The following is a 27,612-nucleotide window of genomic DNA, read 5'->3' as shown; positions in this document are numbered from 1 at the left end:
GATAGATGGAGAGAGGGAGAGAGAGAGAGAGAAGGTGATAGATGGAGAGAAGGAGAGAGAGAGAGAGAAGGTGATAGATGGAGAGAGGAGAGAGAGAGAGAAGGTGATAGATGGAGAGAGGGAGAGAGAGAGAGAAGGTGATAGATGGAGAGAAGGAGAGAGAGAGAGAGAAGGTGATAGATGGAGAGAAGGAGAGAGAGAAGGTGATAGATGGAGAGAAGGAGAGAGAGAGAGAGAAGGTGATAGATGGAGAGAGGGAGAGAGAGAGAGAGAGAGAAGGTGATAGATGGAGAGAGAGAGAGAGAGAGGACAGGGAGAGATGAAGAGAGAAAGAAAGAGAGGAGAGAGGAGAGAGAGAGAGAGAGAGAGGAGAGAAGGTGATAGAGGGAGAGAGGGAGAGAGAGAGAGAGAGAGAAGGTGATAGATGGAGAGAGAGAGAGAGAGAGAGAGAGAGAAGGTGATAGATGGAGAGAGGGAGAGAGAGAGAGAAGGTGATAGATGGAGAGAAGGAGAGAGAGAGAGAGAAGGTGATAGATGGAGAGAGGGAGAGAGAGAGAGAGAGAGAGAGAGAAGGACAGGGAGAGATGAAGAGAGAAAGAAAGAGAGGAGAGAGGAGAGAGAGAGAGAAAGAGAGAGGAGAGAGATGGAGAGAGAGAGAGAGAGAAGGAGAGAGAGAGAGAGAGAGAGAAGGATAGATGGAGAGAGGGAGAGAGAGAGAGAAGGTGATAGATGGAGAGAGGGAGAGAGAGAAGGTGATAGATGGAGAGAAGGAGAGAGAGAGAGAGAAGGTGATAGATGGAGAGAAGGAGAGAGAGAGAGAGAAGGTGATAGATGGAGAGAAGGAGAGAGAGAGAGAGAAGGTGATAGATGGAGAGAGGGAGAGAGAGAGAGAGAAGGTGATAGATGGAGAGAAGGAGAGAGAGAGAGAGAAGGTGATAGATGGAGAGAGGGAGAGAGAGAGAGAAGGTGATAGATGGAGAGAAGGAGAGAGAGAGAGAGAAGGTGATAGATGGAGAGAGAGAGAGAGAAGGACAGGGAGAGATGAAGAGAGAAAGAAAGAGAGGAGAGAGGAGAGAGAGAGAGAGAGAGGAGAGAAGGTGATAGATGGAGAGAAGGAGAGAGAGAGAGAGAAGGTGATAGATGGAGAGAAGGAGAGAGAGAGAGAGAAGGTGATAGATGGAGAGAATGAGAGAGAGAGAGAGAAGGTGATAGATGGAGAGAAGGAGAGAGAGAGAGAGAAGGTGATAGATGGAGAGAAGGAGAGAGAGAGAGAGAAGGTGATAGATGGAGAGAAGGAGAGCGAGAGAGAGAAGGTGATAGATGGAGAGAGGGAGAGAGAGAGAGAAGGTGATAGATGGAGAGAGGGAGAGAGAGAGAGAGAAGGTGATAGATGGAGAGAGGGAGAGAGAGAGAGAGAAGGTGATAGATGGAGAGAGGGAGAGAGAGAGAGAGACGGTGATAGATGGAGAGAGGGAGAGAGAGAGAAGGTGATAGATGGAGAGAGGGAGAGAGAGAAGGTGATAGATGGAGAGAAGGAGAGAGAGAGAGAGACGGAGATAGAAGGAGAGAGGGAGAGAGAGAGAAGGTGATAGATGGAGAGAAGGAGAGAGAGAGAGACGGTGATAGATGGAGAGAGGGAGAGAGAGAAGGTGATAGATGGAGAGAGGGAGAGAGAGAGAGAGAAGGTGATAGATGGAGAGAGGGAGAGAGAGAAGGTGATAGATGGAGAGAGGGAGAGAGAGAGAGAAGGTGATAGATGGAGAGAAGGAGAGAGAGAGAGAAGGTGATAGATGGAGAGAGGGAGAGAGAGAGAGAGAAGGTGATAGATGGAGAGAGGGAGAGAGAGAGAGAGAAGGTGATAGATGGAGAGAAGGAGAGAGAGAGAGAGAAGGTGATAGATGGAGAGAGGGAGAGAGAGAGAGAGAGAAGGTGATAGATGGAGAGAGGGAGAGAGAGAGAGAGAGAGAGAGAGAGAAGGACAGGGAGAGATGAAGAGAGAAAGAAAGAGAGGAGAGAGAGAGGAGAGAGAGAGAGAAAGAGAGAGGAGAGAGATGGAGAGAGAGAGAGAGAAGGAGAGAGAGAGAGAGAGAGAAGGATAGATGGAGAGAGGGAGAGAGAGAGAGAAGGTGATAGATGGAGAGAGGGAGAGAGAGAAGGTGATAGATGGAGAGAAGGAGAGAGAGAGAGAGAAGGTGATAGATGGAGAGAAGGAGAGAGAGAGAGAAAGGTGATAGATGGAGAGAGGGAGAGAGAGAGAGAGAAGGTGATAGATGGAGAGAAGGAGAGAGAGAGAGAGAAGGTGATAGATGGAGAGAGGGAGAGAGAGAGAGAGAGAAGGTGATAGATGGAGAGAGGGAGAGAGAGAGAGAGAGAGAGAGAGAGAAGGACAGGGAGAGATGAAGAGAGAAAGAAAGAGAGGAGAGAGGAGAGAGAGAGAGAGAAAGAGAGAGGAGAGAGATGGAGAGAGAGAGAGAGAAGGAGAGAGAGAGAGAGAGAGAGAAGGATAGATGGAGAGAGGGAGAGAGAGAGAGAAGGTGATAGATGGAGAGAGGGAGAGAGAGAAGGTGATAGATGGAGAGAAGGAGAGAGAGAGAGAGAAGGTGATAGATGGAGAGAAGGAGAGAGAGAGAGAGAAGGTGATAGATGGAGAGAGGGAGAGAGAGAGAGAAGGTGATAGATGGAGAGAAGGAGAGAGAGAGAGAGAAGGTGATAGATGGAGAGAGGGAGAGAGAGAGAGAGAGAGAGAGAGAGAGAGAAGGACAGGGAGAGATGAAGAGAGAAAGAAAGAGAGGAGAGAGGAGAGAGAGAGAGAAAGAGAGAGGAGAGAGATGGAGAGAGAGAGAGAGAGAGAGAGAGAGAGAGAGAGAAGGTGATAGATGGAGAGAGGGAGAGAGAGAGAGAGAAGGTGATAGATGGAGAGAGGGAGAGAGAGAGAGAGAGAGAGAAGGACAGGGAGAGATGAAGAGAGAAAGAAAGAGAGGAGAGAGGAGAGAGAGAGAGAAAGAGAGAGGAGAGAGATGGAGAGAGAGAGAGGAGAGAGAGGGAGAGATGGAGAGAGAGAGAAAGAAGGAGAGAGAGAGAAGGTGATAGATGGAGAGAAGGAGAGAGAGAGAGAGAGAGAGAGAGAGAGGACAGGGAGAGATGAAGAGAGAAAGAAAGAGAGGAGAGAGGAGAGAGAGAGAGAGAGAGAGGGGAGAGAGATGGAGAGAGAGATATTTCCCTCAGATTACACAGATCCACAAAGAATTCGAAAACAAATCCAATTTTGAAAATCCAATCTACTGGGTGAAATTCCACAGTGTGCCATCAAAGCAGCAAGATTTGTGACCTGTTGCCACGAGAAAAGGGCAACCAGTGAAGAACACGCACCATTGTAAATACAACCCATATCTATGCTTATTTATTTTATCTTGTGTCCTTTACCATTTGTACATTTTTAAAACACTGTATATATATATAATATGACATTTGTAATGTCTTTATTGTTTTGAAACTTCTGTATGTGTGATGTCTACTGTTAATTTTTATTGTTTATTTCACTTTATATATTATCTACCTCACTTGCTTTGGCAATGTTAACACATGTTTTCCATGCCAATAAAGCCCTTGCATTGAATTGAATTGAGAGACAGAGAGAGAGAGAAAGAGAGAGGAGAGAGATGGAGAGAAGGAGAGAGAGAGAAAGAAGGAGAGAGAGCGATGGAGAGAGAGAGAGAGGAGAGAGAGAGACAGAGAGAGAGAGAAAGAGAGAGGAGAGAGATGGAGAGAAGGAGAGAGAGAGAAAGAAGGAGAGAGAGAGATGGAGAGATGGAGAGAGAGGAGAGAGAGAGACAGAGAGAGAGAGAGAGAGATGGAGAGAAGGAGAGAGAGAAGGAGAGATGGAGAGAGAGAGAGGAGAGAGATGGAGAGAGAGAGACAGAGAGAGAGAGAAAGAGAGATGGAGAGAGAGAGAGAGAGAGAGAGAGAGAGAAAGAGAGATGGAGAGAGAGAGAGGGAGAGATGAAAAGAGAGAAGGAACAGGAATGTCGTTACAAAAAGAAGCACGAACGGAATACGACGAGGAGGGAGTCTTAATCTATTTATTACACTGGTGTGCGTCTCGTCTCAGTGGGAGGCTAAGACTGTGACAGGAGATCATCTGTGATGAGGAAATGAGAAACGTACCAAGTCACACAGCTGCTCGTCAGGTTTAGGGATGTAGAATTGGATTTGGTTATCCTTGAGGAACTTGAGACGCAGGTAATGTTTGGTGGAATCCAGCTGGTGGGCCTGTGGAGTTTAAGTAGAGAACACACACACACACACACAGTTCAGTGAAGATTCAGAGTGTGGAGTTTAGAAGTGAGAAAGAGGATCGGTACAGGGTAGGGCTGCATCTCAATTCTCCACCCTTATCCTCAAAGTGTGCACTTGATTCAATATAGATTCAGAGTGTGGAGTTTAGAAGTGAGAAAGAGGATCGGTACAGGGTAGGGCTGCATCTCAATTCTCCACCCTTATCCTCAAAGTGTGCACTTGATTCAATATAGATTCAGAGTGTGGAGTTTAGAAGTGAGAAAGAGGATCGGTACAGGGTAGGGCTGCATCTCAATTCTCCACCCTTATCCTCAAAGTGTGCACTTGATTCAATATAGATTCAGAGTGTGGAGTTTAGAAGTGAGAAAGAGGATCGGTACAGGGTAGGGCTGCATCTCAATTCTCCACCCTTATCCCCAAAGTGTACACTTGTACACTTCATGGATTGGTGTAATCATTGGCAAGATGTCGTTAGATCCATGACTGGAAGTTAACTGTGTTAAAAGCTGGAAAATGGGGACACCGATGGGCACAATAAGAATCAGAGTATTTCACAAGTCAGTGTGTCTGTCATCAAACAAGCTGAACAACACTTACTGTAAACTGTGTTGAAACGGTACACATTTTAAACCATCTTAATAAGAACAACCTATTAACCTTTAATTTCAGAACACATACACTGTAAGTACTATAATATACCAAGATGCTAAACATTTGAAACCAACTTTATATGACGGACGTAATCTCGGTACAGTTAATGATTTGAACGCGAGTGACTTCTCATTTTTTGCATGAGGAAGTCTGTGTGAGCCAGGGGGAGAGGGAGGGGAAACGGGGGAGAGGGGGAGGAGGGGTGAGGGAGGGAGGGGAAACAGGGGAAGAGGAGGGGGAAACAGGGAGAGAGGATGGGAAACAGGGGAGAGGGAGGGGAAACGGGGAGAGGGAGGGGAAACAGGGGGAGAGGGAGGGGAAACGGGGAGAGGGAGGGGAAACAGAGGGGGGAAACAGGGGGAGAGGAGGGGGAAAAGGGGGAAACAGGGGAAGGAGGGGGAACAGGGGGAGAGGAGGGGAACAGGGGGAGCTGGAGGGGGAACAGGGGGAGAGGAGGGGAAACAGGGAGAGAGGAGGGGAAACAGGGGGAGAGGAGGGGGAGAGGGGGAGGAGGGGGAGAGGAGGGGAAACAGGGGGAGAGGATGGGAAACGGGGAGAGGATGGGAAACAGGGGGAGAGGGAGGGGAAACAGGGAGAGAGGAGGGGAAACAGGGGAGAGGGAGGGGAAACAGGGGGAGGGGAGGGGAAACAGGGGAGGGGAGGGGAAACAGGGGAGGGGAGGGGAAACAGGGGGAGAGGAGGGGGAACAGGGGGAGATGGAGGGGAAAAAGGGGGAGAGGGAGGGGAAAAGGGGGAGAAGGAGGGGAAAAGGGGGAGAAGGAGGGGAAAAGGGGGAGAAGGAGGGGAAAAGGGGGAGAAGGAGGGGAAAAGGGGGAGTGGGAGGGGAAACAGGGGAGTGGGAGGGGAAACAGGGGGAGGGGGAACAGGGGGAGAGGAGAAGAACAGAGTCATTTTGGGACTTAGTTCCTGTCTCATTACTGAGCTAATTTCAGTGTGAGGTAGCAGCCATAATGCCTGTGTGAGGTAGCAGCCATAATGCCTGTGTGAGGTAGCAGCCATAATGCCTGTGTGAGGTAGCAGCGGTAATGCCTGTGTGAGGTAGCAGCCATAATGCCTGTGTGAGGTAGCAGCCATAATGCCTGTGTGAGGTAGCAGCCATAATGCCTGTGTGAGGTAGCAGCCATAATGCCTGTGTGAGGTAGCAGCCATAATGCCTGTGTGAGGTAGCAGCCATAATGCCTGTGTGAGGTAGCAGCGGTAATGCCTGTGAGTGTATGTCCATTCTTCCCCGTCTGTGGGGATGATTGGGGAGAAATAACGGGGGAGTCATGGACTGACATCAGTCCTGTTATGTTCCGTAGAGAGTTAACGTGTTAGATCATTGTTATCCGTCTGCCATCCGTTTTCACCGACAAAATCGACTTGATTTGATTACATTTTTTTTGTTTGTTGGTGAAATCAAAATGGCCAGTTTAACCCTTGTGATGGTACGTGTGAAAGGGGTTAAAGAGAAGAACCTGAAAGCGTCATACAGGACTCATCCTTACCGTAGCCAATCATACAGGACTCATCCTTACCGTAGCCAATCATACAGGACTCATCCTTACCGTAGCCAATCATACAGGACTCATCCTTACCGTAGCCAATCATACAGGACTCATCCTTACCGTAGCCAATCATACAGGACTCATCCTTACCGTAGCCAATCATACAGGACTCATCCTTACAGTAGCCAATCATACAGGACTCATCCTTACCGTAGCCAATCATACAGGACTCATCCTTACCGTAGCCAATCATACAGGACTCATCCTTACCGTAGCCAATCATACAGGACTCATCCTTGCCGTAGCCAATCATACAGGACTCATCCTTACCGTAGCCAATCATACAGGACTGTATACTGTTACTAGAAAACTAAACTAGTCCAGGACAGGAAGAGATGGACGGACCACTTGGTGTGATGAGGCATAACATCATTGTTCTCTACTCTGGAAAGCTGCAGACGGTCTCCAGTGTAGGTTAGTTAAGTCGCTAGTTACCTTGCAGATGGTCTCTGGTGTAGGTTAGTTAAGTTGCTAGTTACCTTGCAGACGGTCTCCAGTGTAGGTTAGTTAAGTTGCTAGTTACCTTGCAGACGGTCTCCAGTGTAGGTTAGTTAAGTTGGTAGTTACCTTGCAGAAGGTCTCCGGTATAGGTTAGTTAAGGTGCTAGTTACCTTGCAGATGGTCTCCAGCGCGTACAGAGCAGACTCTCCAGGCTGGATGATGGCGAGGACAGGCTGGTCGTTAGGAAGACACACCCAGGACGGGGTCAGGTGGTCAGGCACCCAGATATCACTGTCTGTCATGTGACTGTCTGAGTTGACCTGAGGAAGACTCTTCCCCTCATGACTCTTCTGGAGAGATAGAAAGACATTGTTTAGAACTAGCTTGTTTGTTTTATTTTATTTAATGAGGCAAGTCAGTTAAGAACAAATTATTATTTTCAATGACGGCCTAGGAACAGTGGGTTAACTGCCTTGTTCAAGGGGCAGAACGACAGATTTGTACCTTGTCAGCTCGGGGGGTTTGAACTTGCATGACTACCTGTCAGTGGTGGGTAAAGTACCCAACTGTCATATTTGAGGAAAAGTAAAAGATACCTTAATATAAAATGCCTCAAGTAAAAGGTCACCCAGTAATATACAACTTGAGTAAAAGTCTAAAAGTATTTGGTTTAAAATATACTTAAGTATCAAAAGTAAAAATCGTTTCAAATTCCTTATTTTAAGCAAACCAGATCTTTCTAGTTAAAAAAAAAATGCATTTACGGATAGCCAGGGTCCCACTCCAACACTCAGACATCATTTACAAACAAAGCATGTTGGTTTAGTGAGTCCTCCAGATCAGAGGCAGTAGGGATGACCAGGGATGTTCTCTGTTTAGTGAGTCCTCCAGATCAGAGGCAGTAGGGATGACCAGGGATGTTCTCTGTTTAGTGAGTCCTCCAGATCAGGCAGTAGGGATGACCAGGGATGTTCTCTGTTTAGTGAGTCCTCCAGATCAGAGGCAGTAGGGATGACCAGGGATGTTCTCTGTTTAGTGAGTCCTCCAGATCAGAGGCAGTAGGGATGACCAGGGATGTTCTCTGTTTAGTGAGTCCTCCAGATCAGAGGCAGTAGGGATGACCAGGGATGTTCTCTGTTTAGTGGGTCCTCCAGATCAGAGGCAGTAGAGATGACCAGGGATGTTCTCTGTTTAGTGGGTCCTCCAGATCAGAGGCAGTAGGGATGACCAGGGATGTTCTCTGTTTAGTGGGTCCTCCAGATCAGAGGCAGTAGGGACGACCAGGGATGTTCTCTTGATAAGTGCGTGAATTTGATTATTTGCCTGACCTGCTCAGCATTCAAGATGTAACGAGTACTTTTAGGTGTCAGGGAAAATGTATGGAGTAAAAAGTACATTATTTGCTTTAGGAATGTAGTGAAGTGAAAGAAAAAGTAGTCAAAAATATAAAAAGTAAATAGTACAGACACCCCAAAAAACAACTTAAGTAGTACTTTACACCACTGCTAAATGTACATGTGACTGACTGTTGACCCAAGGAAGTCTCTTCTTCACTCTTCTAGGAAACAGACACGCTGTAAATAGTGTGCCTACCAGCCTAAAGATTTTGTAAATGAAGGTCAATCTGTTCTTTGACTGATGCCTCAGTATCAGTTATCCACCAAGCTAGGAAGATGAATGGTACCCGACTGCCTACTTACCTGGCAGTGTGTGTGTGTGTGTGTGTGTGTGTGTGTGTGTGTGTGTGTGTGTGTGTGTGTGTGTGTGTGTGTGTGTGTGTGTGTGATGCCTACTTACCCCCTCTCTCCCTGGCAGTGTCCACATCATAGATCCCGTCCAAAGGCTTTTTCACTGGCTCCTCCCCATCAACAAAGACCTGAGGGAGAAACAGCAAGGTCAATATAGAACCCCTCCAAAAAATGGCTGAGCAAAGAAGTTGTATGTATGAGATAAGTGGCAGTTCTAAGTGGCAGTTCTAAGTGGCAGTTCTAGGTGGCAGTTCTAAGTGGCAGTTCTAAGTGGCAGTTCTAAGTGGCAGTTCTAAGTGGCAGTTCTAAGTGGCAGTTCTAAGTGGCAGTTCTAGGTGGCAGTTCTAGGTGGCAGTTCTAGGTGGCAGTTCTAAGTGGCAGTTCTAAGTGGCAGTTCTAAGTGGGAGTTCTAAGTGGCAGTTCTAAGTGGCAGTTCTAAGTGGCAGTTCTAAGTGGCAGTTCTAAGTGGCAGTTCTAAGTGGCAGTTCTAAGTGGCAGTTCTAAGTGGGAGTTCTAAGTGGGAGTTCTAGTGTATTGTTCCAGATCTCTATGCAGGTTAATTTCTATAGAGCTGCTGGTTATATAGACAAGGAGGATGGACTAGTGGTTACATAGACCAGGAGGATGGTGGGCTGTGGTCTGCTGGAGTTAAAGACACGTACCTGGTTGATGGTGGGCTGTGGTCTGCTGGAGTTAAAGACACATACCTGGTTGATGGTGGGCTGTGGTCTGCTGGACTTAAAGACACGTACCTGGTTGATGGTGGGGTGGACTGTGGTCTGCTAGAGTTAAAGACACATACCTGGTTGATGGTGGACTGTGGTCTGCTGGAGTTAAAGACACATACCTGGTTGATGGTGGACTGTGGTCTGCTGGAGTTAAAGACACGTACCAGGAGGTTGGTGGGGAGGACTGTGGCCTGCTGGAGTTAAAGACACTTACCTGGTTGATGGTTGATGGTGGGCTGTGGTCTGCTGGAGTTAAAGACACGTACCTGGCTGATGGTGGGCTGTGGTCTGCTGGAGTTAAAGACCCGTACCTGGTTGATGGTGGGGTGGACTGTGGTCTTCCTCTTAGAAGTAGTGTCCAGGCCCCACAGAGAGGAGAACCTGCTCTTACGTTTGGATGAGGAGGTACGTGACATGGCCTGGGTACGTCTCCTCCCCCCGCTCTCTGTACGGGCTGCCACCTACATCACACACACACACACACACACAGAGAGAGAGAAAGAAACAGCGAGAGAGAGACACACAGACACACGCAGAGAGAAAGAAACAGCGAAAGAGAGAGAGTGATACAGAGAGAAAGAGACACACAGAGAGAGACACACACACACACAGAGACACAGACATAGAGAGAGACACACAGACAAACACACAGAGCGAGACAGACACACACAGAGACAGACAAAAGGAGAGAAAGACAGAGAGAGAGAGAAAGACATTCACAGAGACAGCATTATTGAAAGGAGCATATCTAACACACAGAACACCTCACCCACAAAACCTGACACGGCTGGTTAGGTCTGACCATGGAATGGTTATATGGCCCAGGAGGACGGACTGGTGGTTATACAGACCAGGAGGACAGACAGTAGTTATACAGACCAGGAGGACGGACAGTAGTTATACAGACCAGGAGGACAGACTGGTGGGTATACAGACCAGGAGGACAGACTGGTGGGTATACAGACCAGGAGGACAGACTGGTGGTTATACAAACCAGGAGGACGGACTGGTGGTTATATAGAGCAGGAGGACTAGTAGTTATACAGACCAGGAGGACTAGTGGTTATACAGACCAGGAGGACAGACTAGTGGTTATATAGACCAGGAGGACTAGTGGTTATATAGACCAGGAGGACTAGTGGTTATATAGACCAGGAGGACTAGTGGTTATATAGACCAGGAGGACTAGTAGTTATACAGACCAGGAGGACTAGTGGTTATACAGACCTGGAGGACTAGTGGTTATACAGACCAGGAGGAGAGACTAGTGTTTATATAGACCATGAGGACTATTGGTTATATAGACCAGGAGGACAGACTAGTGGTTATATAGACCAAGAGGACTAGTGGTTATATAGACCAGGAGGACTAGTAGTTATACAGACCAGGAGGAGAGACTAGTGGTTATACATACCAGGAGGAGAGACTAGTGGTTATACAGACCAGGAGGAGAGACTAGTGGTTATATAGACCAGGAGGAGGACTAGTGGTTATACAGACCAGGAGGACAGACTGGTGGGTATACAGACCAGGAGGACAGACTGGTGGGTATACAGACCAGGAGGACAGACTGGTGGGTATACAGACCAGGAGGACAGACTGGTGGGTATACAGACCAGGAGGACAGACTGGTGGGTATACAGACCAGGAGGACAGACTAGTGGTTATACAGACCAGGAGGACAGACTGGTGGTTATACAGACCAGGAGGACAGACTAGTGGTTATACAGACCAGGAGGACTGGTGGGTATACAGACAGACCAGGAGGACAGACTGGTGGGTAGACCAGGAGGACTAGTGGTTATACAGACCAGGAGGTGGTTACAGACTGGAGTGTGGTATACAGACCAGGAGGACAGACTAGTGGTTATATAGACAGGTGGGTATACCAGACCAGGGAGGACTGACATACAGACCAGGAGGACAGACTGGTGGTTATATAGAGCAGGAGGACTAGTAGTTATACAGACCAGGAGGAGAGACTAGTGGTTATATAGACCAGGAGGAGAGACTAGTGGTTATACAGACCAGGAGGACTAGTGGTTATACAGACCAGGAGGACTAGTGGTTATATAGACCAGGAGGAGACTAGTGGTTATACAGACCATGAGGACTAGGTTATATAGACCAGGAGGACAGACTAGTGGTTATATAGACCAGGAGGACTAGTGGTTATATAGACCAGGAGGACTAGTAGTTATACAGACCAGGAGGAGAGACTAGTGGTTATACATACCAGGAGGAGAGACTAGTGGTTATACAGACCAGGAGGAGAGACTAGTGGTTATATAGACCAGGAGGAGGACTAGTGGTTATACAGACCAGGAGGACAGACTGGTGGGTATACAGACCAGGAGGACAGACTGGTGGGTATACAGACCAGGAGGACAGACTGGTGGGTATACAGACCAGGAGGACAGACTGGTGGGTGACCAGGAGGACAGACTGGTGGGTATACAGACCAGGAGGACAGACAGTGGTTATACAGACCAGGAGGACAGACTGGTGGTTATACAGACCAGGAGGACAGACTAGTGGTTATACAGACCAGGAGGACTGGTGGGTATACAGACCAGGAGGACAGACTGGTGGGTATACAGACCAGGAGGACAGACTGGTGGGTATACAGACCAGGAGGACAGACTGGTGGTTATACAAACCAGGAGGACGGACTGGTGGTTATATAGAGCAGGAGGACTAGTAGTTATACAGACCAGGAGGACTAGTGGTTATACAGACCAGGAGGACTATACAGACCAGAGGACAGACTAGTGGTTATATAGACCAGGAGGACTAGTGGTTATATAGACAGACCAGGAGGACTAGTGGTTATATAGACCAGGAGGACTAGTGGTTATACAGACCAGGAGGACTAGACCAGGAGGACTAGGGTAGTTAGACCAGAGGACAGACTACAGGTTATATAGACCAGGAGGACTAGTGGTTATACAGACCAGGAGGATACAGACCAGGAGGTTATACAGACCAGGAGGACTAGTTATACAGACCAGGAGGACTAGTGGTTATACAGACCAGAGGACCAGGATACAGACCAGGAGAGACTAGTGGTTTATAGGACTGGTGGGTAGACCAGGAGGACTATTGGTTATATAGACCAGGAGGACAGACTAGTGGTTATATAGACCAGGAGGACTAGTGGTTATATAGACCAGGAGGACCAGTAGTTATACAGACCAGAAGGAGAGACTAGTGGTTATTCAGACCAGGAGGAGAGACTAGTGGTTATAAAGACCAGGAGGAGGACTAGTGGTTATACAGACCAGGAGGACTGGTGGGTATACAGACCAGGAGGACAGACTGGTGGGTATACAGACCAGGAGGACAGACTGGTGGTTATACAGACCAGGAGGACTAGTAGTTATACAGACCAGGAGGAGAGACTAGTGGTTATATAGACCAGGAGGAGAGACTAGTGGTTATACAGACCAGGAGGACTAGACTAGTGGTTATACAGACCAGGAGGACTAGTGGTTATATAGGTTATATAGACCAGGAGGACAGACTAGTGGTTATACAGACCAGGAGGACTTATATAGATACAGACCAGGAGACCAGAGACTAGTGGTTATACAGACCAGGAGGAGAGACTAGTGGTTATACAGACCAGGAGGAGAGACTAGTGGTTATACAGACCAGGAGGAGAGACTAGTGGTTATACAGACCAGGAGGAGAGACTAGTGGTTATACAGACCAGGAGACTAGTGGTTATACAGACCAGGAGGACTAGTGGTTATACAGAGGAGGACCAGGAGGACTAGTGGTTATACAGACCAGGAGGACTAGTGGTTATACAGACCAGGGAGACTACAGACTAGTGGTTATACAGACCAGGAGGACAGACTATGGGTTATACAGACCAGGAGGACAGACTAGTGGTTATACAGACCAGGAGGACAGACTAGTGGTTATACAGACCAGGAGGACAGACTAGTGGATATATAGACCAGGAGGACAGACTAGTGGATATATAGACCAGGAGGACAGACTAGTGGTTATATAGACCACGAGGACAGACTAGTGGTTATATAGACCAGGAGGACAGACTAGTGGTTATGTAGACCACGAGGACAGACTAGTGGTTATATAGACCAGGAGGACTAGTGGTTATATAGACCATGAGGACAGACTAGTGGTTATACAGACCAGGAGGACTAGTGGTTATATAGACCAGGAGGACTAGTGGTTATATAGACCATGAGGACAGACTAGTGGTTATACAGACCAGGAGGACTAGTGGTTATACAGACCAGGAGGACTAGTGGTTATACAGACCAGGAGGATTAGTGGTTATACAGACCAGGAGGACAGACTAGTGGTTATACAGACCAGGAGGACTAGTGGTTATACAGACCAGGAGGACTAGTGGTTATACAGACCAGGAGGACTAGTGGTTATATAGATCAGGAGGACAGACTAGTGGTTATATAGATCAGGAGGACTAGTGGTTATATAGACCAGGAGGACAGACTAGTGGTTATACAGACCAGGAGGACAGACTAGTGGTTATATAGACCAGGAGGACAGACTAGTGGTTATATAGACCAGGAGGACAGACTAGTGGTTATACAGACCAGGAGGACAGACTAGTGGTTATATAGACCAGGAGGACAGACTAGTGGTTATATAGACCAGGAGGACTAGTGGTTATATAGACCAGGAGGACAGACTAGTGGTTATACAGACCAGGAGGACAGACTAGTGGTTATACAGACCAGGAGGACAGACTAGTGGTTATATAGACCAGGAGGACAGACTAGTGGTTATATAGACCAGGAGGAGAGACTGGTGGGTATATAGACCAGGAGGAGAGACTGGTGGGTATACAGACCAGGAGGACAGACTAGTGGTTATATAGACCAGGAGGACAGACTAGTGGTTATACAGACCAGGAGGACTAGTGGTTATACAGACCAGGAGGACAGACTAGTGGTTATACAGACCAGGAGGACAGACTAGTGGTTATATAGACCAGGAGGACGGACTGGTGGTTATATAGACCAGGAGGAGAGACTAGTGGTTATACAGACCAGGAGGACAGACTAGTGGTTGTGTGTGTGCAGACTGTGTGTGTGTGTGTGTGTGTGTGCATGTGTGTGCATGCGTCAGTTCTTGTGTGTGTGTGTGTGTGTGTGTGTGTGTGTGTGCTCGCAACTCACCAGAGCATGAAAGGACGACACAGAGAAGATTCCGAGGCGTCCCATGGCCAGTTTAGTGGGTCTGGAGGCGAAGGCAAGCAGGCGTTTGGGGTTGGGCAGCTCCCCTCCTTGCAGACTGGCCAGGTAACATCGGAACCGGAACAAACCCATATGAAACTGTTCCAAGTTCTGCTCCCACAGAAAGATCTAGAACAAAAAAACACAACAACCCATTAAAAAGAAAAGGGGCAATCTGGGTTTGGTACATCCATGTTTCTCACGGATGGACAGTCTTTGCATCCATAGCTGTGTCTATGCATTTGAGAGTGGTTACACTGCCACGTGTGTCTCCCCACCCAAACGTCAACAAAACCAAAGAGCTGACGGTGGACGACAGGAGACAGCAGAGAGACTACGCCTCCAGCCACATCGACGGGGCCGGGAGTGAAGAGGGTCAAGTTCAAAGTTCAACAGCGGGTACCTGAGGACCTGAAACGGTCCCTTCACATAGATGGTGTGGTGAAGAAGGTGCAACAGCGCCTCATAAATAGTAGCAGGGTGAATGCTGAACTGTTGTTACACACATATCCACAAATATTTAGGATTACATAATGGGGGGAGGGGGGAGAAGTTTAACTGCAGAATTTATTATCCAGCATTGACGCAATGACTCTGTCGGTTTGATCGAGGCGTTACCTCGAGAGTTGCATTCCAAATTTCCCAGTCAGGAACAACGTTTGTTGCATGGAGAGGGTGATGGCACAGCCGTCAGAGAAGGTAACGTTAGTGATCACACAGGGAGATGATCTGTTTGAGCCTGAGGACCAGGTTTCCGGTCTAGAAGGGGAGAGCCAGCCAGGGTGGAGGTGGGGGCAACTAGCCCAGAGAAGAGGGGACAATACAGGACCTCTAGCAGATAAAGACTGATACAGTATGAGGGGTTGAGTCCCAAATGGCGCCCTATTCCCTATGGGCACTACATAGGGAATAACATGCCATTTGAGAAGCAGACTGGGAGAGACAGGTATTTCTGAGGAGCAAAGCCTGCTTCTATTCAGCTCAGCACAATGTGTAACCAGACGCTGCCAAAGTTGCCCATGCCAACCAGGCAGGCAGTCAGTCAAGCAGGCATCCAAACAGGCACCCAACCAGGCAGTCACCAGCCAGGTAACCAGTCAGCCAAACAGTCCCCCAGCAAACCAGGTTGCCAAGCAGGCAGCCAACAGCCAGGCACCAAACCAGCCAACAGCCAGGTACCCATCCTGCCAACCAACCAGCCAGTCAGCAACCAGTGAGCCAGCCATCCAGGCAGCCAACCAGGAAGCCAAACAGAGACTACCTTACAGACACACAACAAAGGATCTGCCTTTCATTAACCTGACCTACCAAGTGCTCCATGGTAGGTCAGGATCTAGCCAACCAACCAGCCAGTCAGCAACCAGTGAGCCAGCCATCCAGGCAGCCAACCAGGAAGCCAAACAGAGACTACCTTACAGACACACAACAAAGGATCTGCCTTTCATTAACCTGACCTACCAAGCTCTACCTGCTCCATGGTAGGTCAGGATCTAACAGGGGCCAAGTGCTCCATGGTAGGTCAGGGTCTAACAGGGCCAAGTGCTCCATGGTAGGTCAGGGTCTAACAGGGGCCAAGTGCTCCATGGTAGGTCAGGGTCTAACAGGGGCCAAGTGCTCCATGGTAGGTCAGGGTCTAACAGGGCCAAGTGCTCCATGGTAGGTCAGGGTCTAACAGGGCCAAGTGCTCTATGGTAGGTCAGGATCTAACAGGGGCCAAGAGCTCCATGGTAGGTCAGGGTCTAACAGGGGCCAAGTGCTCCATGGTAGGTCAGGGTATAACAGGGCCAAGTGCTCCATGGTAGGTCAGGGTCTAACAGGGGCCAAGTGCTCCATGGTAGGTCAGGGTCTAACAGGGCCAAGTGCTCCATGGTAGGTCAGGGTCTAACAGGGGCCAAGTGCTCCATGGTAGGTCAGGGTCTAACAGGGCCAAGTGCTCCATGGTAGGTCAGGATCTAACAGGGGCCAAGTGCTCCATGGCCCCAACAACAAACAGTAACCTGAAGAACAACATATATTAGTCTCGACAAACAGGGTTTGGGTCCCTAATTACATGATCAATACTGTTCTGTCTTCTTGGCATCAGTGACGAGCTTCATCATCTACTCTCCTATCTTCTTGTCCCTCCTTCAATCCCCTCCTACACACCTGGTCCAGTAGTCTTCCTCTTCTTGGTATTGGTAACTGAGCTCACACACACACACCTGGTTCAGTATGGTCTTCCTCGTCTTGGTATCGGTAACTAAGCTCACACACACACACACACACACACACACACACACACACACCTGGTCCAGTAGTCTTCCTCTTCTTGGTATTGGTAACTGAGCTCACACACACCTGGTTCAGTATGGTCTTCCTCGTCTTGGTATTGGTAACTGAGCTCACACACACACACACACACACACACCTGGTTCAGTATGGTCTTCCTCGTCTTGGTATTGGTAACTGAGCTCACACACACACCTGGTTCAGTATGGTCTTCCTCGTCTTGGTATCGGTAACTGAGCTCACACACACCTGGTCCAGTAGTCTTCCTCGTCTTGGTATTGGTAACTGAGCTCACACACACACACCTGGTTCAGTATGGTCTTCCTCGTCTTGGTATCGGTAACTGAGCTCACACACACCTGGTCTAGTAATCTTCCTCGTATTGGTAACTGAGCTCACACACACCTGGTCTAGTAGTCTTCCTCATCTTGGTATCGGTAACTAAGCTCACACACACACACACACACACACACACAGACACACACACAGACACACACACACCTGGTCCAGTATGGTCTTCCTCTTCTTGGTATCGGTCACGGCACTGAGCTGCATGTCTCCCATCTTCTTCATCTTCTCGTCCATGTCGATCTTCTGCTCCAGCTTCTTGATCTCCGCCCTCAACAGACGCACCGTGTCCTCCCGGTGATGCTGCCTGGCAACGGCCGCCGCGCACGCCGAGTGGATGGCCGTGATCCAGTTCTCCAGCTCCGTCTGACTGCACGTCTACAAGGGGTTAGAGGTCAGAGGTTAGAGAAAGGGTTACACAGACCTTTATCCACACTACAGCATGCTTGGAATACAGCCAAGTTAAACAACAAATGACCAAACAGTGTACATCACACACACACACACACACACACACACACGGAGCTCCTCCTACCTGGAAGAGAAAAGCATCTCCTAGAGAGTTGCTGAGGCAGAAGACAAAGTCCTTCTTGGGGTGTTCAGGGACGGCCTGGACGATACTGTTCTCAGCCCACGCCGCATGTTTAGGGACACTGTTGTGGTCGATCCCCGACCGTCCGTCCGTCTCGTAGAAGAACAGAGTGCATCCTGGGAGAAAACAGGAACAAGGTCGTTACTCAATCAATCAAATCAAATGTATGTTCATAGCTATTTTTCCTATAAAGTGCAAAATGCAGTCAAACACAATAAAGTAAAGTATCAATAAAGTATCAATGAAAAAGGTTTAAGGTGATGTATATTTCTAGACAGTGATAGCTTTCTTTCCTTCAAATATCTGACAGGGGGAAATGTCCCTGCAGAAAACAACAACAAATCAAATAAACAACAGCTTGTTTATTCGATTTAATTCTGCTCTCTAGTGGCCAGCAGTAAGAAGTGCCGGTCTGGATTCTCCAGGAGGGAGCATGCATAATCAGAATAATGATGTGGCCCCTAGAATGCTTATGTGGCCCTTAGAATGCTGATGTGATCCCCTAGAATGCTTATGTGGCCCCTAGAATGCTGATGTGGCCCCTAGAATGCTGATGTGGCCCCTAGAATGCTGATGTGGCCCCTAGAATAATGATGTGGCCCCTAGAATAATGATGTGGCCCCTAGAATAATGATGTGGCCCCTAGAATAATGATGTGGCCTCTAGAATAATGAGGTGGCCCCTAGAATAATGATGTGGCCCCTAGATGCTGATGTGATCCCCTAGAATAATGATGTGGCCCCTAGAATGCTAATGTGATCCCCTAGAATAATGATGTGGCCCCTAGAATGCTGATGTGGCCCCTAGAATAATGATTTGGCCCCTAGAATCCTGATGTGGCCCCTAGAATGCTAAGGTGAACCCCTAGAATGCTGATGTGAACCCCTAGAATGCTGATGTGGCCCCTAGAATGCTGATGTGAACCCCTAGAATGCGGATGTGGCCCCTAGAATGCTAATGAGGCCCCTAGAATGCTGATGAGGCCCCTAGAATGCTGATGAGGCCCCTAGAATGCTGATGTGGCCCCTAGAATGCTGATGTGGCCCCTAGAATAATGATGTGGCCCCTAGAATAATGATGTGGCCCCTAGATGCTGATGTGATCCCCTAGAATAATGATGTGGCCCCTAGAATGCTAGAATGCTAATGTGATCCCCTAGAATAATGATGTGGCCCCTAGAATGCTGATGTGGCCCCTAGAATAATGATTTGGCCCCTAGAATCCTGATGTGGCCCCTAGAATGCTAAGGTGAACCCCTAGAATGCTGACGTGAACTCCTAGAATGCTGATGTGGCCCCTAGAATGCTGATGTGGCCCCTATAATCCTGATGTGGCCCCTATAATCCTGATGTGGCCCCTATAATCCTGATGTGGCCCCTAGAATGCTGATGTGAACCCCTAGAATGCGGATGTGGCCCCTAGAATGTTGATGAGGCCCCTAGAATGCTGATGTGGCCCCTAGAATGCTGATGTGGCCCCTAGAATAATGATGTGGCCCCTAGAATAATGATGTGGCCCCTAGATGCTGATGTGATCCCCTAGAATAATGATGTGGCCCGTAGAATGCTGATGTGATCCCCTAGAATAATGATGTGGCCCCTAGAATGCTGATGTGGCCCCTAGAATGCTGATGTGGCCCCTAGAATAATGATTTGGCCCCTAGAATCCTGATGTGGCCCCTAGAATGCTAATGTGAACCCCTAGAATGCTGATGTGAACCCCTAGAATGCTGATGTGGCCCCTATAATCCTGATGTGGCCCCTATAATCCTGATGTGGCCTCTAGAATGCTGATGTGGCCCCTAGAATGCTAATGTGAACCCCTAGAATGCTGATGTGAACCCCTAGAATGCTGATGTGGCCCCTAGAATGCTGATGTGGCCCCTATAATCCTGATGTGGCCCCTATAATCCTGATGTGGCCCCTATAATCCTGATGTGGCCCCTAGAATCCTGATGTGGCCCCTAGAATGCTGATGTGAACCCCTAGAATGCGGATGTGGCCCCTAGAATGCTGATGTGACCCTAGAATGCTGATGTGACCCCTAGAATGCTGATGTGACCCCTAGAATGCTGATGTGACCCCTAGAATGCTGATGTGGCCCCTAGAATAATGATTTGGCCCCTAGAATCCTGATGTGGCTCCTAGAATGCTAATGTGAACCCCTAGAATGCTGATGTGAACCCCTAGAATGCTGATGTGGCCCCTATAATCCTGATGTGGCCCCTATAATCCTGATGTGGCCTCTAGAATGCTGATGTGGCCCCTAGAATGCTGATGTGAACCCCTAGAATGCGGATGTGGCCCCTAGAATGCTGATGTGGCCCCTAGAATGCTGATGTGGCCCTAGAATGCTGATGTGGCCCCTAGAATGCTGATGAGGCCCCTAGAATGCAGATGTGGCCCCTAGAATGCTGATGTGACCTCTAGAATGCTGATGTGGCCCAGTCAAGTGGTATTAAAGGCCTACTCTGTGATATTTAGGTTAATGATGTGGCCCAGTCAAGTGGTATTAAAAGGCCTACTCTGTGATATTTAGGTTGTCTCTCAAATGGCACCATATTCCTATCTAGTGCACTACTTTTGGCTAGGGCCTTGGTCCAGAGTAGTGCACTATATAGAGAATAGGGTGTAATTTGGGATGCAGCCAGACAACACGTATCATCAGGACATCTACACAGCCATGAATAAATCACAAACGGTTGTATTGAGTACAGTGCTGTAAATACAGTTGAAGTCTGAAGTTTACACACACCTTAGCCAAATACATTTAAACTCAGTTTCACACAATTTCCTGACATTTAATCATTGTACAAAATGCCCTGTCTTAGGTCAGTTAGGGTCACCACTTTATTTTAAGAATGTGAAATGTCAGAATAATAGTAGAGAGAATGATTAATTTCAGCTTTTATTTCTTTCATCACATTCCCCAGTGGGTCAGAAGTTTACATACACTCAATTAGTATTTTGTAGCATTGCCTTTAAATTGTTTAACTTGGGTCAAACGTTTCGGGTAGCCTTCCACAAACTTCCCACAATAAGTTGGGTGAATTTTGGCCCATTCCTCCTGACAGCTGGATTAACGGAGTCAGGTTTGTAGGCCTCCTTACTCCAACACGCTTTTTCAATTCTGCCCACACATTTTCTATAGGATTGAGGTGAGGGCTTTGTGATGGCCACTCCAATACCTTGACTTTGTTGTCCTTAAGCCATTTTGCCACTCCTTCCTCATGATGCCATCTATTTTGTGAAGTGCACCAGTCCCTCCTGCAGCAAAGCACCCTCATAAAATGATGCTGCCACCCCCATACTTCACGGAATGCTGATCTTCGGCTTGCAAGCCTCCCCCTTTTTCCTCCAAACATAACGATGGTCATTATGGCCAAACAGTTCTATTTTTGTTACATCAAACCAAAGGACATTTCTCCAAAAAGTACGATCTTTGTCCCCATGTGCAGTTGTAGCAGTAGTAGTAGTAGCAGTAGTAGTAGTAGTAACATTCGTAGCAGTAGTAGTAACATTCATAGCAGTAGTAGTAGCAGTAGTAGTAGTAGTAGTAACATTTGTAGCAGTAGTCGTAGTAGTAACATTTGTAGCAGTAGTAGCAGTAGTAGTAGTAGTAGTAGTAGTAGTAGTAGGTGTAGTAACATTTGTAGTAGTAGTAGTAGTAGTAGTAACATGTGTAGCAGTAGGTGTAGTAGCATTTGTAGTTGTAGTAGTAGTTGTAGTAGTAGTAGTAACATTGTAGCAGTAGTAACATTTGTAGCAGTAGTAGTAGTAACATTTGTAGCAGTAGTAGTAGTAACATTTGTAGCAGTAGTAACATTTGTAGCAGTAGTAGTAGTAACATTTGTAGCAGTAGTAGTAACATTTGTAGCAGTAGGTGTAGTAGCATTTGTAGCAGTAGTAGTAGTAACATTTGTAGCAGTAGTAGTAGTAACATTTGTAGCAGTAGGTGTAGTAGCATTTGTAGCAGTAGTAGTAGTAACATTTGTAGCAGTAGTAGTAGTAACATTTGTAGCAGTAGTAACATTTGTAGCAGTAGTAGTAGTAACATTTGTAGCAGTAGTAGTAGTAGTAGTAGTAGTAGTAGTAACATTTGTAGCAGTAGTAGTAGTAGTAGTAGTAGTAGTAACATTTGTAGCAGTAGCTATAATGTGTATAGAGCCAGTAGATAGTTAGATAGCAGTGTGTATAGATACAGTATATACTGTAGGGTAGGTACCTTTGAGGCAGACCCAGTAGCTGTAATGTGTATAGACCCAGTAGATAGTTAGATAGCAGTGTGTATAGATACAGTATATACTGTAGGGTAGGTACCTTTGAGGCAGACCCAGTAGCTGTAATGTGTATAGACCCAGTAGATAGTTAGATAGCAGTGTGTATAGATACAGTATATACTGTAGGGTATGTACCTTTGAGGCAGACCCAGTAGCTGTAATGTGTATAGAGCCAGTAGATAGTTAGATAGCAGTGTGTATAGATACAGTATATACTGTAGGGTAGGTACCTTTGAGGCAGACCCAGTAGCTGTAATGTGTATAGACCCAGTAGATAGTTAGATAGCAGTGTGTATAGATACAGTATATACTGTAGGGTAGGTACCTTTGAGGCAGACCCAGTAGCTCTTCCACTTCCTCCTGGTGGCCGACTCCACCTTCTTGCTTTTCTTGTGAACCAGGAAGTTCTTGACGGCCAGCCGGCCCGCCTTCCGCACGGTTCCCTGGACAACGCCGTGCAGGGGATCTGATTGGTAGGCTGAACTCATGGTGCTCTGCTCGTCACTCAGGGCTGACCCCGCCTCCTCCAGACTCTCTGTCTGACATGAGCTCATCTCCAACTCCTAATCATAACATTACATTCAAATCAATAAAGCTTTATTGTTCCCGAACTGCAATTTATTTGCAGCTTAAAATACATAGACAGACAAAGGACTGAAAACAGCAAACCCCCATGAGAGCCTGGTCCCTCTAGGTTTCTTCCTAGGTTCTGGCCTTTTTAGGGAGTTTTTCCTAGCCAACGTGCTTCTACATCTGCATTGCTTGTTGTTTTGGGGTTTTAGACTGGGTTTGTGTATCAGCTGATGTAAAAAGGGCTTTAAAAATCTATATTTGATTTGAAACACACATAGCAGATGATGATTGTGATCGTGTGTGTGTGTGTGTGTGTGTAAACCACCACCCACCTGTCTGAAGTTCTCATAGACCCCCTGGACCCCCTCACTGGCTCCTCCCCCGCTGCTGCTTCCGCTGTCACTGCCAGCGAACAGGCTCCGCCCCGCCGCCGAGCACACGGAGAAGGACATAGACATGGTCTTACAGCGCCGGGACTGATGCTCCGCCCCCGAAGCCGTCACCCCGTCTATGCCACTGTCCTCGTACTCACTGCCCTCTCCGGCTGTCACATCCTGGAAACACACAGGTACAGTCACACAGGTGAGACACACACACACACGACACAGGTAGAGATGAGACACACACACACACACGACACAGGTAGAGATGAGACACACACACACACACACAGGTAGAGATGAGACACACACACACACAGGTAGAGATGAGACACACACACACACAGGTAGAGATGAGACACACACACACACACACACACACACACGACACAGGTAGAGACACACCCACAAAGGTAGAGATGAGACACACACACACACACACGACACAGGTAGAGACACACCCACACAGGTAGAGATGAGACACACACACACACACGACACAGGTAGAGACACACCCACACAGGTAGAGATGAGACACACACACACACACACGACACAGGTAGAGGAGACACACACACACACAGGTAGAGATGAGACACACACACACACACGACACAGGTAGAGACGAGACACACACACACACGACACAGGTAGAGACACACCCACACACACACACACACAACACAGGTAGAGGTGAGACACACACACACACACACGACACAGGTAGAGATGAGACACACACACACACACGACACAGGTAGAGACACACCCACACGACACAGGTAGAGACACACCCACACAGGTAGAGGTGAGACACACACACACACACGACACAGGTAGAGACACACCCACACAGGTAGAGGTGAGACACACACAGTCTATGGACACTTGTTGCATTCTATTGGTCTCCAGACATGTGGTCAGACTGACAGAAAACCAAGCTTCAGTCTTGTCACACCAGCAGTCCTTCACCTTGAGTAGAGTCCATACCGTCTCTGCAGATGTGGAGCTGGCAACCCTGCCCTCAAAAAATCCTGATCCTACCCTGGCCTACCTTAGTTTCTAGAAAGACCCATCTGTAGACTAGGCTAAGGTAGGCCAGGGTAGGATCAGGACTTTTTAAGGGCACCACTGGTACCTTAGCCTAGTCTACAGACGGGTCTTTCTAGAAACTAAGGTACCAGTGGTGCCCTTAAAAAATCCTCCACTCTAATTGGTTTGTTTTTCATGTGGAGTGGAATCACATTCACATCGACTCCGGAAATGACTAAAAATCAGTATCATATTAGTGTTATACCATGGCATTCTTGAATCCTCATTTCTGATTGGCTTAAACGGCATTCTAGAGCCTGCATTATTTCCCTATAACGCACGGTACATCAGCACGGTAGAATTCAACGGCTACAGTTCATTCTTACATGTTTTATGTTTGAGCAGCTTTTTGAAAGCTCAAGTCGAATTGAAAACATTATTGGCGTTGTTGAATTAGATTTTCATAAAAGCAAGGCTACAGGACTGATGGTTTGGTGAGCTAAACTAGCGAGTCTGTTTGGTTAACACAGCCACTAACTGTACGCCATCTAGTAAACGCGCTTCATCAGTGGATGTTACACACAGTTCTACCTGCATTATCGATCATAGCGTGTTGCTGGGAAAAACGTACACTACAGTTCAAAAGTTTATAACACCACTACCTATCTACAATACAAAATGTATAACAACAATGTATACAACAAAATTACAATGTACACTGCCGTTCAACAGTTTGGGGTCACTTAGAAATGTCCTTGTTTTTGAAAGAAAAGCTATTTTTTTGCTCGGACACCCATGCATACTCCACAAGACATACCACAAGAGGTCTCTTCACAGTCCAGAACAGACTATGGGAGGCGCACAGTACTACATAGAGCCATGACTACATGGAACTCTATTCCACAGTACTACATAGAGCCATGACTACATGGAACTCTATTCCACAGTACTACATAGAGCCATGACTACATGGAACTCTATTCCACAGTACTACATAGAGCCATGACTACATGGAACTCTATTCCACAGTACTACATAGAGCCATGACTACGTGGAACTCTATTCCACAGTACTACATAGAGCCATGACTACATGGAACTCTATTCCACAGTACTACATAGAGCCATGACTACATGGAACTCTATTCCACAGTACTTCATAGACCCATGACTACATGGAACTCTATTCCACAGTACTACATAGAGCCATGACTACATTGAACTCTATTCCACAGTACTACATAGAGCCATGACTACATGGAACTCTATTCCACAGTACTACATAGAGCCATGACTACATGGAACTCTATTCCACAGTACTACATAGAGCCATGACTACGTGGAACTCTATTCCACAGTACTACATAGAGCCATGACTACGTGGAACTCTATTCCACAGTACTACATAGAGCCATGACTACATGGAACTCTATTCCACAGTACTACATAGAGCCATGACTACATGGAACTCTATTCCACAGTACTTCATAGACCCATGACTACATGGAACTCTATTCCACAGTACTACATAGAGCCATGACTACATGGAACTCTATTCCACAGTACTACATAGAGCCATGACTACATGGAACTCTATTCCACAGTACTACATAGAGCCATGACTACATGGAACTCTATTCCACAGTACCACATAGAGCCATGACTACATAGAGCCACGACTACATGGAACTCTATTCCACAGTACTACATAGAGCCATGACTACATGGTGGAACTCTAATTCCACAGTACTACATAGAGCCATGACTACATGGTACTCAATTCCACAGTACTACATAGAGCCATGACTACATGGTGGAACTATATTCCACAGTACTACATAGAGCCATGACAACATGGAACTCTATTCCACAGTACTACATAGAGCCATGACTACATGGAACTCTATTCCACAGTACTACATAGAGCCACGACTACATGGAACTCTATTCCACAGTACTACATAGAGCCATGACTACATGGTGGAACTCTATTCCACAGTACTACATAGAGCCATGACTACATGGTGGAACTGTATTCCACAGTACTACATAGAGCCATGACTACATGGAACTCTATTCCACAGTACTACATAGAGCCATGACTACATGGAACTCTATTCCACAGTACTACATAGAGCCATGACTACGTGGAACTCTATTCCACAGTACTACATAGAGCCATGACTACGTGGAACTCTATTCCACAGTACTACATAGAGCCATGACTACATGGAACTCTATTCCACAGTAGTACATAGAGCCATGACTACATGGAACTCTATTCCACAGTACTTCATAGACCCATGACTACATGGAACTCTATTCCACAGTACTACATAGAGCCATGACTACATGGAACTCTATTCCACAGTACTACATAGAGCCATGACTACATGGAACTCTATTCCACAGTACTACATAGAGCCATGACTACATGGAACTCTATTCCACAGTACTACATAGAGCCATGACTACATGGAACTCTATTCCACAGTACTACATAGAGCCATGACTACGTGGAACTCTATTCCACAGTACTACATAGAGCCATGACTACGTGGAACTCTATTCCACAGTACTACATAGAGCCATGACTACATGGAACTCTATTCCACAGTACTACATAGAGCCATGACTACATGGAACTCTATTCCACAGTACTTCATAGACCCATGACTACATGGAACTCTATTCCACAGTACTTCATAGACCCATGACTACATGGAACTCTATTCCACAGTACTACATAGAGCCATGACTACATGGAACTCTATTCCACAGTACTACATAGAGCCATGACTACATGGTACTCAATTCCACAGTACTACATAGAGCCATGACTACATGGTGGAACTATATTCCACAGTACTACATAGAGCCATGACAACATGGAACTCTATTCCACAGTACTACATAGAGCCATGACTACATGGAACTCTATTCCACAGTACTACATAGAGCCACGACTACATGGAACTCTATTCCACAGTACTACATAGAGCCATGACTACATGGTGGAACTCTATTCCACAGTACTACATAGAGCCATGACTACATGGTGGAACTGTATTCCACAGTACTACATAGAGCCATGACTACATGGTGGAACTCTATTCCACAGTACTACATAGAGCCACGACTACATGGAACTCTATTCCACAGTACTACATAGAGCCACGACTACATGGAACTCTATTCCACAGTACTACATAGAGCCACGACTACATGGAACTCTATTCCACAGTACTACATAGAGCCACGACTACATGGAACTCTATTCCACAGTACTACATAGAGCCATGACTACATGGTGGAACTCTATTCCACAGTACTACATAGAGCCATGACTACATGGTGGAACTCTATTCCACAGTACTACATAGAGCCATGACTACATGGTGGAACTCTATTCCACAGTACTACATAGAGCCATGACTACATGGTGGAACTCTATTCCACAGTACTACATAGAGCC

General features: G+C 47.1%; 1 protein-coding gene across 3 annotated transcripts in view; it reads right to left on the bottom strand.

Annotated features, from left to right (window-relative positions):
- LOC112267642 (rho guanine nucleotide exchange factor TIAM1) overlaps positions 1 to 27,612 on the bottom strand; it is a 130,777-nt gene that overhangs the window by 49,577 nt on the left and 53,588 nt on the right. For all 3 annotated transcript variants that reach the window (XM_042297719.1, XM_042297720.1, XM_042297721.1), the window contains 9 exons: positions 23,059 to 23,280; positions 22,479 to 22,716; positions 17,818 to 17,990; positions 17,436 to 17,660; positions 14,610 to 14,795; positions 9,744 to 9,893; positions 8,755 to 8,832; positions 7,127 to 7,306; positions 4,165 to 4,269 (listed from right to left, as the gene is read on the bottom strand). In XM_042297719.1, coding sequence (XP_042153653.1) covers positions 4,165 to 4,269; positions 7,127 to 7,306; positions 8,755 to 8,832; positions 9,744 to 9,893; positions 14,610 to 14,795; positions 17,436 to 17,660; positions 17,818 to 17,990; positions 22,479 to 22,716; positions 23,059 to 23,280 — 1,557 coding nt within the window. The remainder of the gene's footprint in view (positions 1 to 4,164; positions 4,270 to 7,126; positions 7,307 to 8,754; positions 8,833 to 9,743; positions 9,894 to 14,609; positions 14,796 to 17,435; positions 17,661 to 17,817; positions 17,991 to 22,478; positions 22,717 to 23,058; positions 23,281 to 27,612) is intronic.

The sequence above is a fragment of the Oncorhynchus tshawytscha genome, linkage group LG14, assembly GCF_018296145.1.
Source record: "Oncorhynchus tshawytscha isolate Ot180627B linkage group LG14, Otsh_v2.0, whole genome shotgun sequence".
NCBI classification, from domain to species: domain Eukaryota; kingdom Metazoa; phylum Chordata; class Actinopteri; order Salmoniformes; family Salmonidae; genus Oncorhynchus; species Oncorhynchus tshawytscha.
This window is presented reverse-complemented; position numbering and strand designations above follow the sequence as displayed.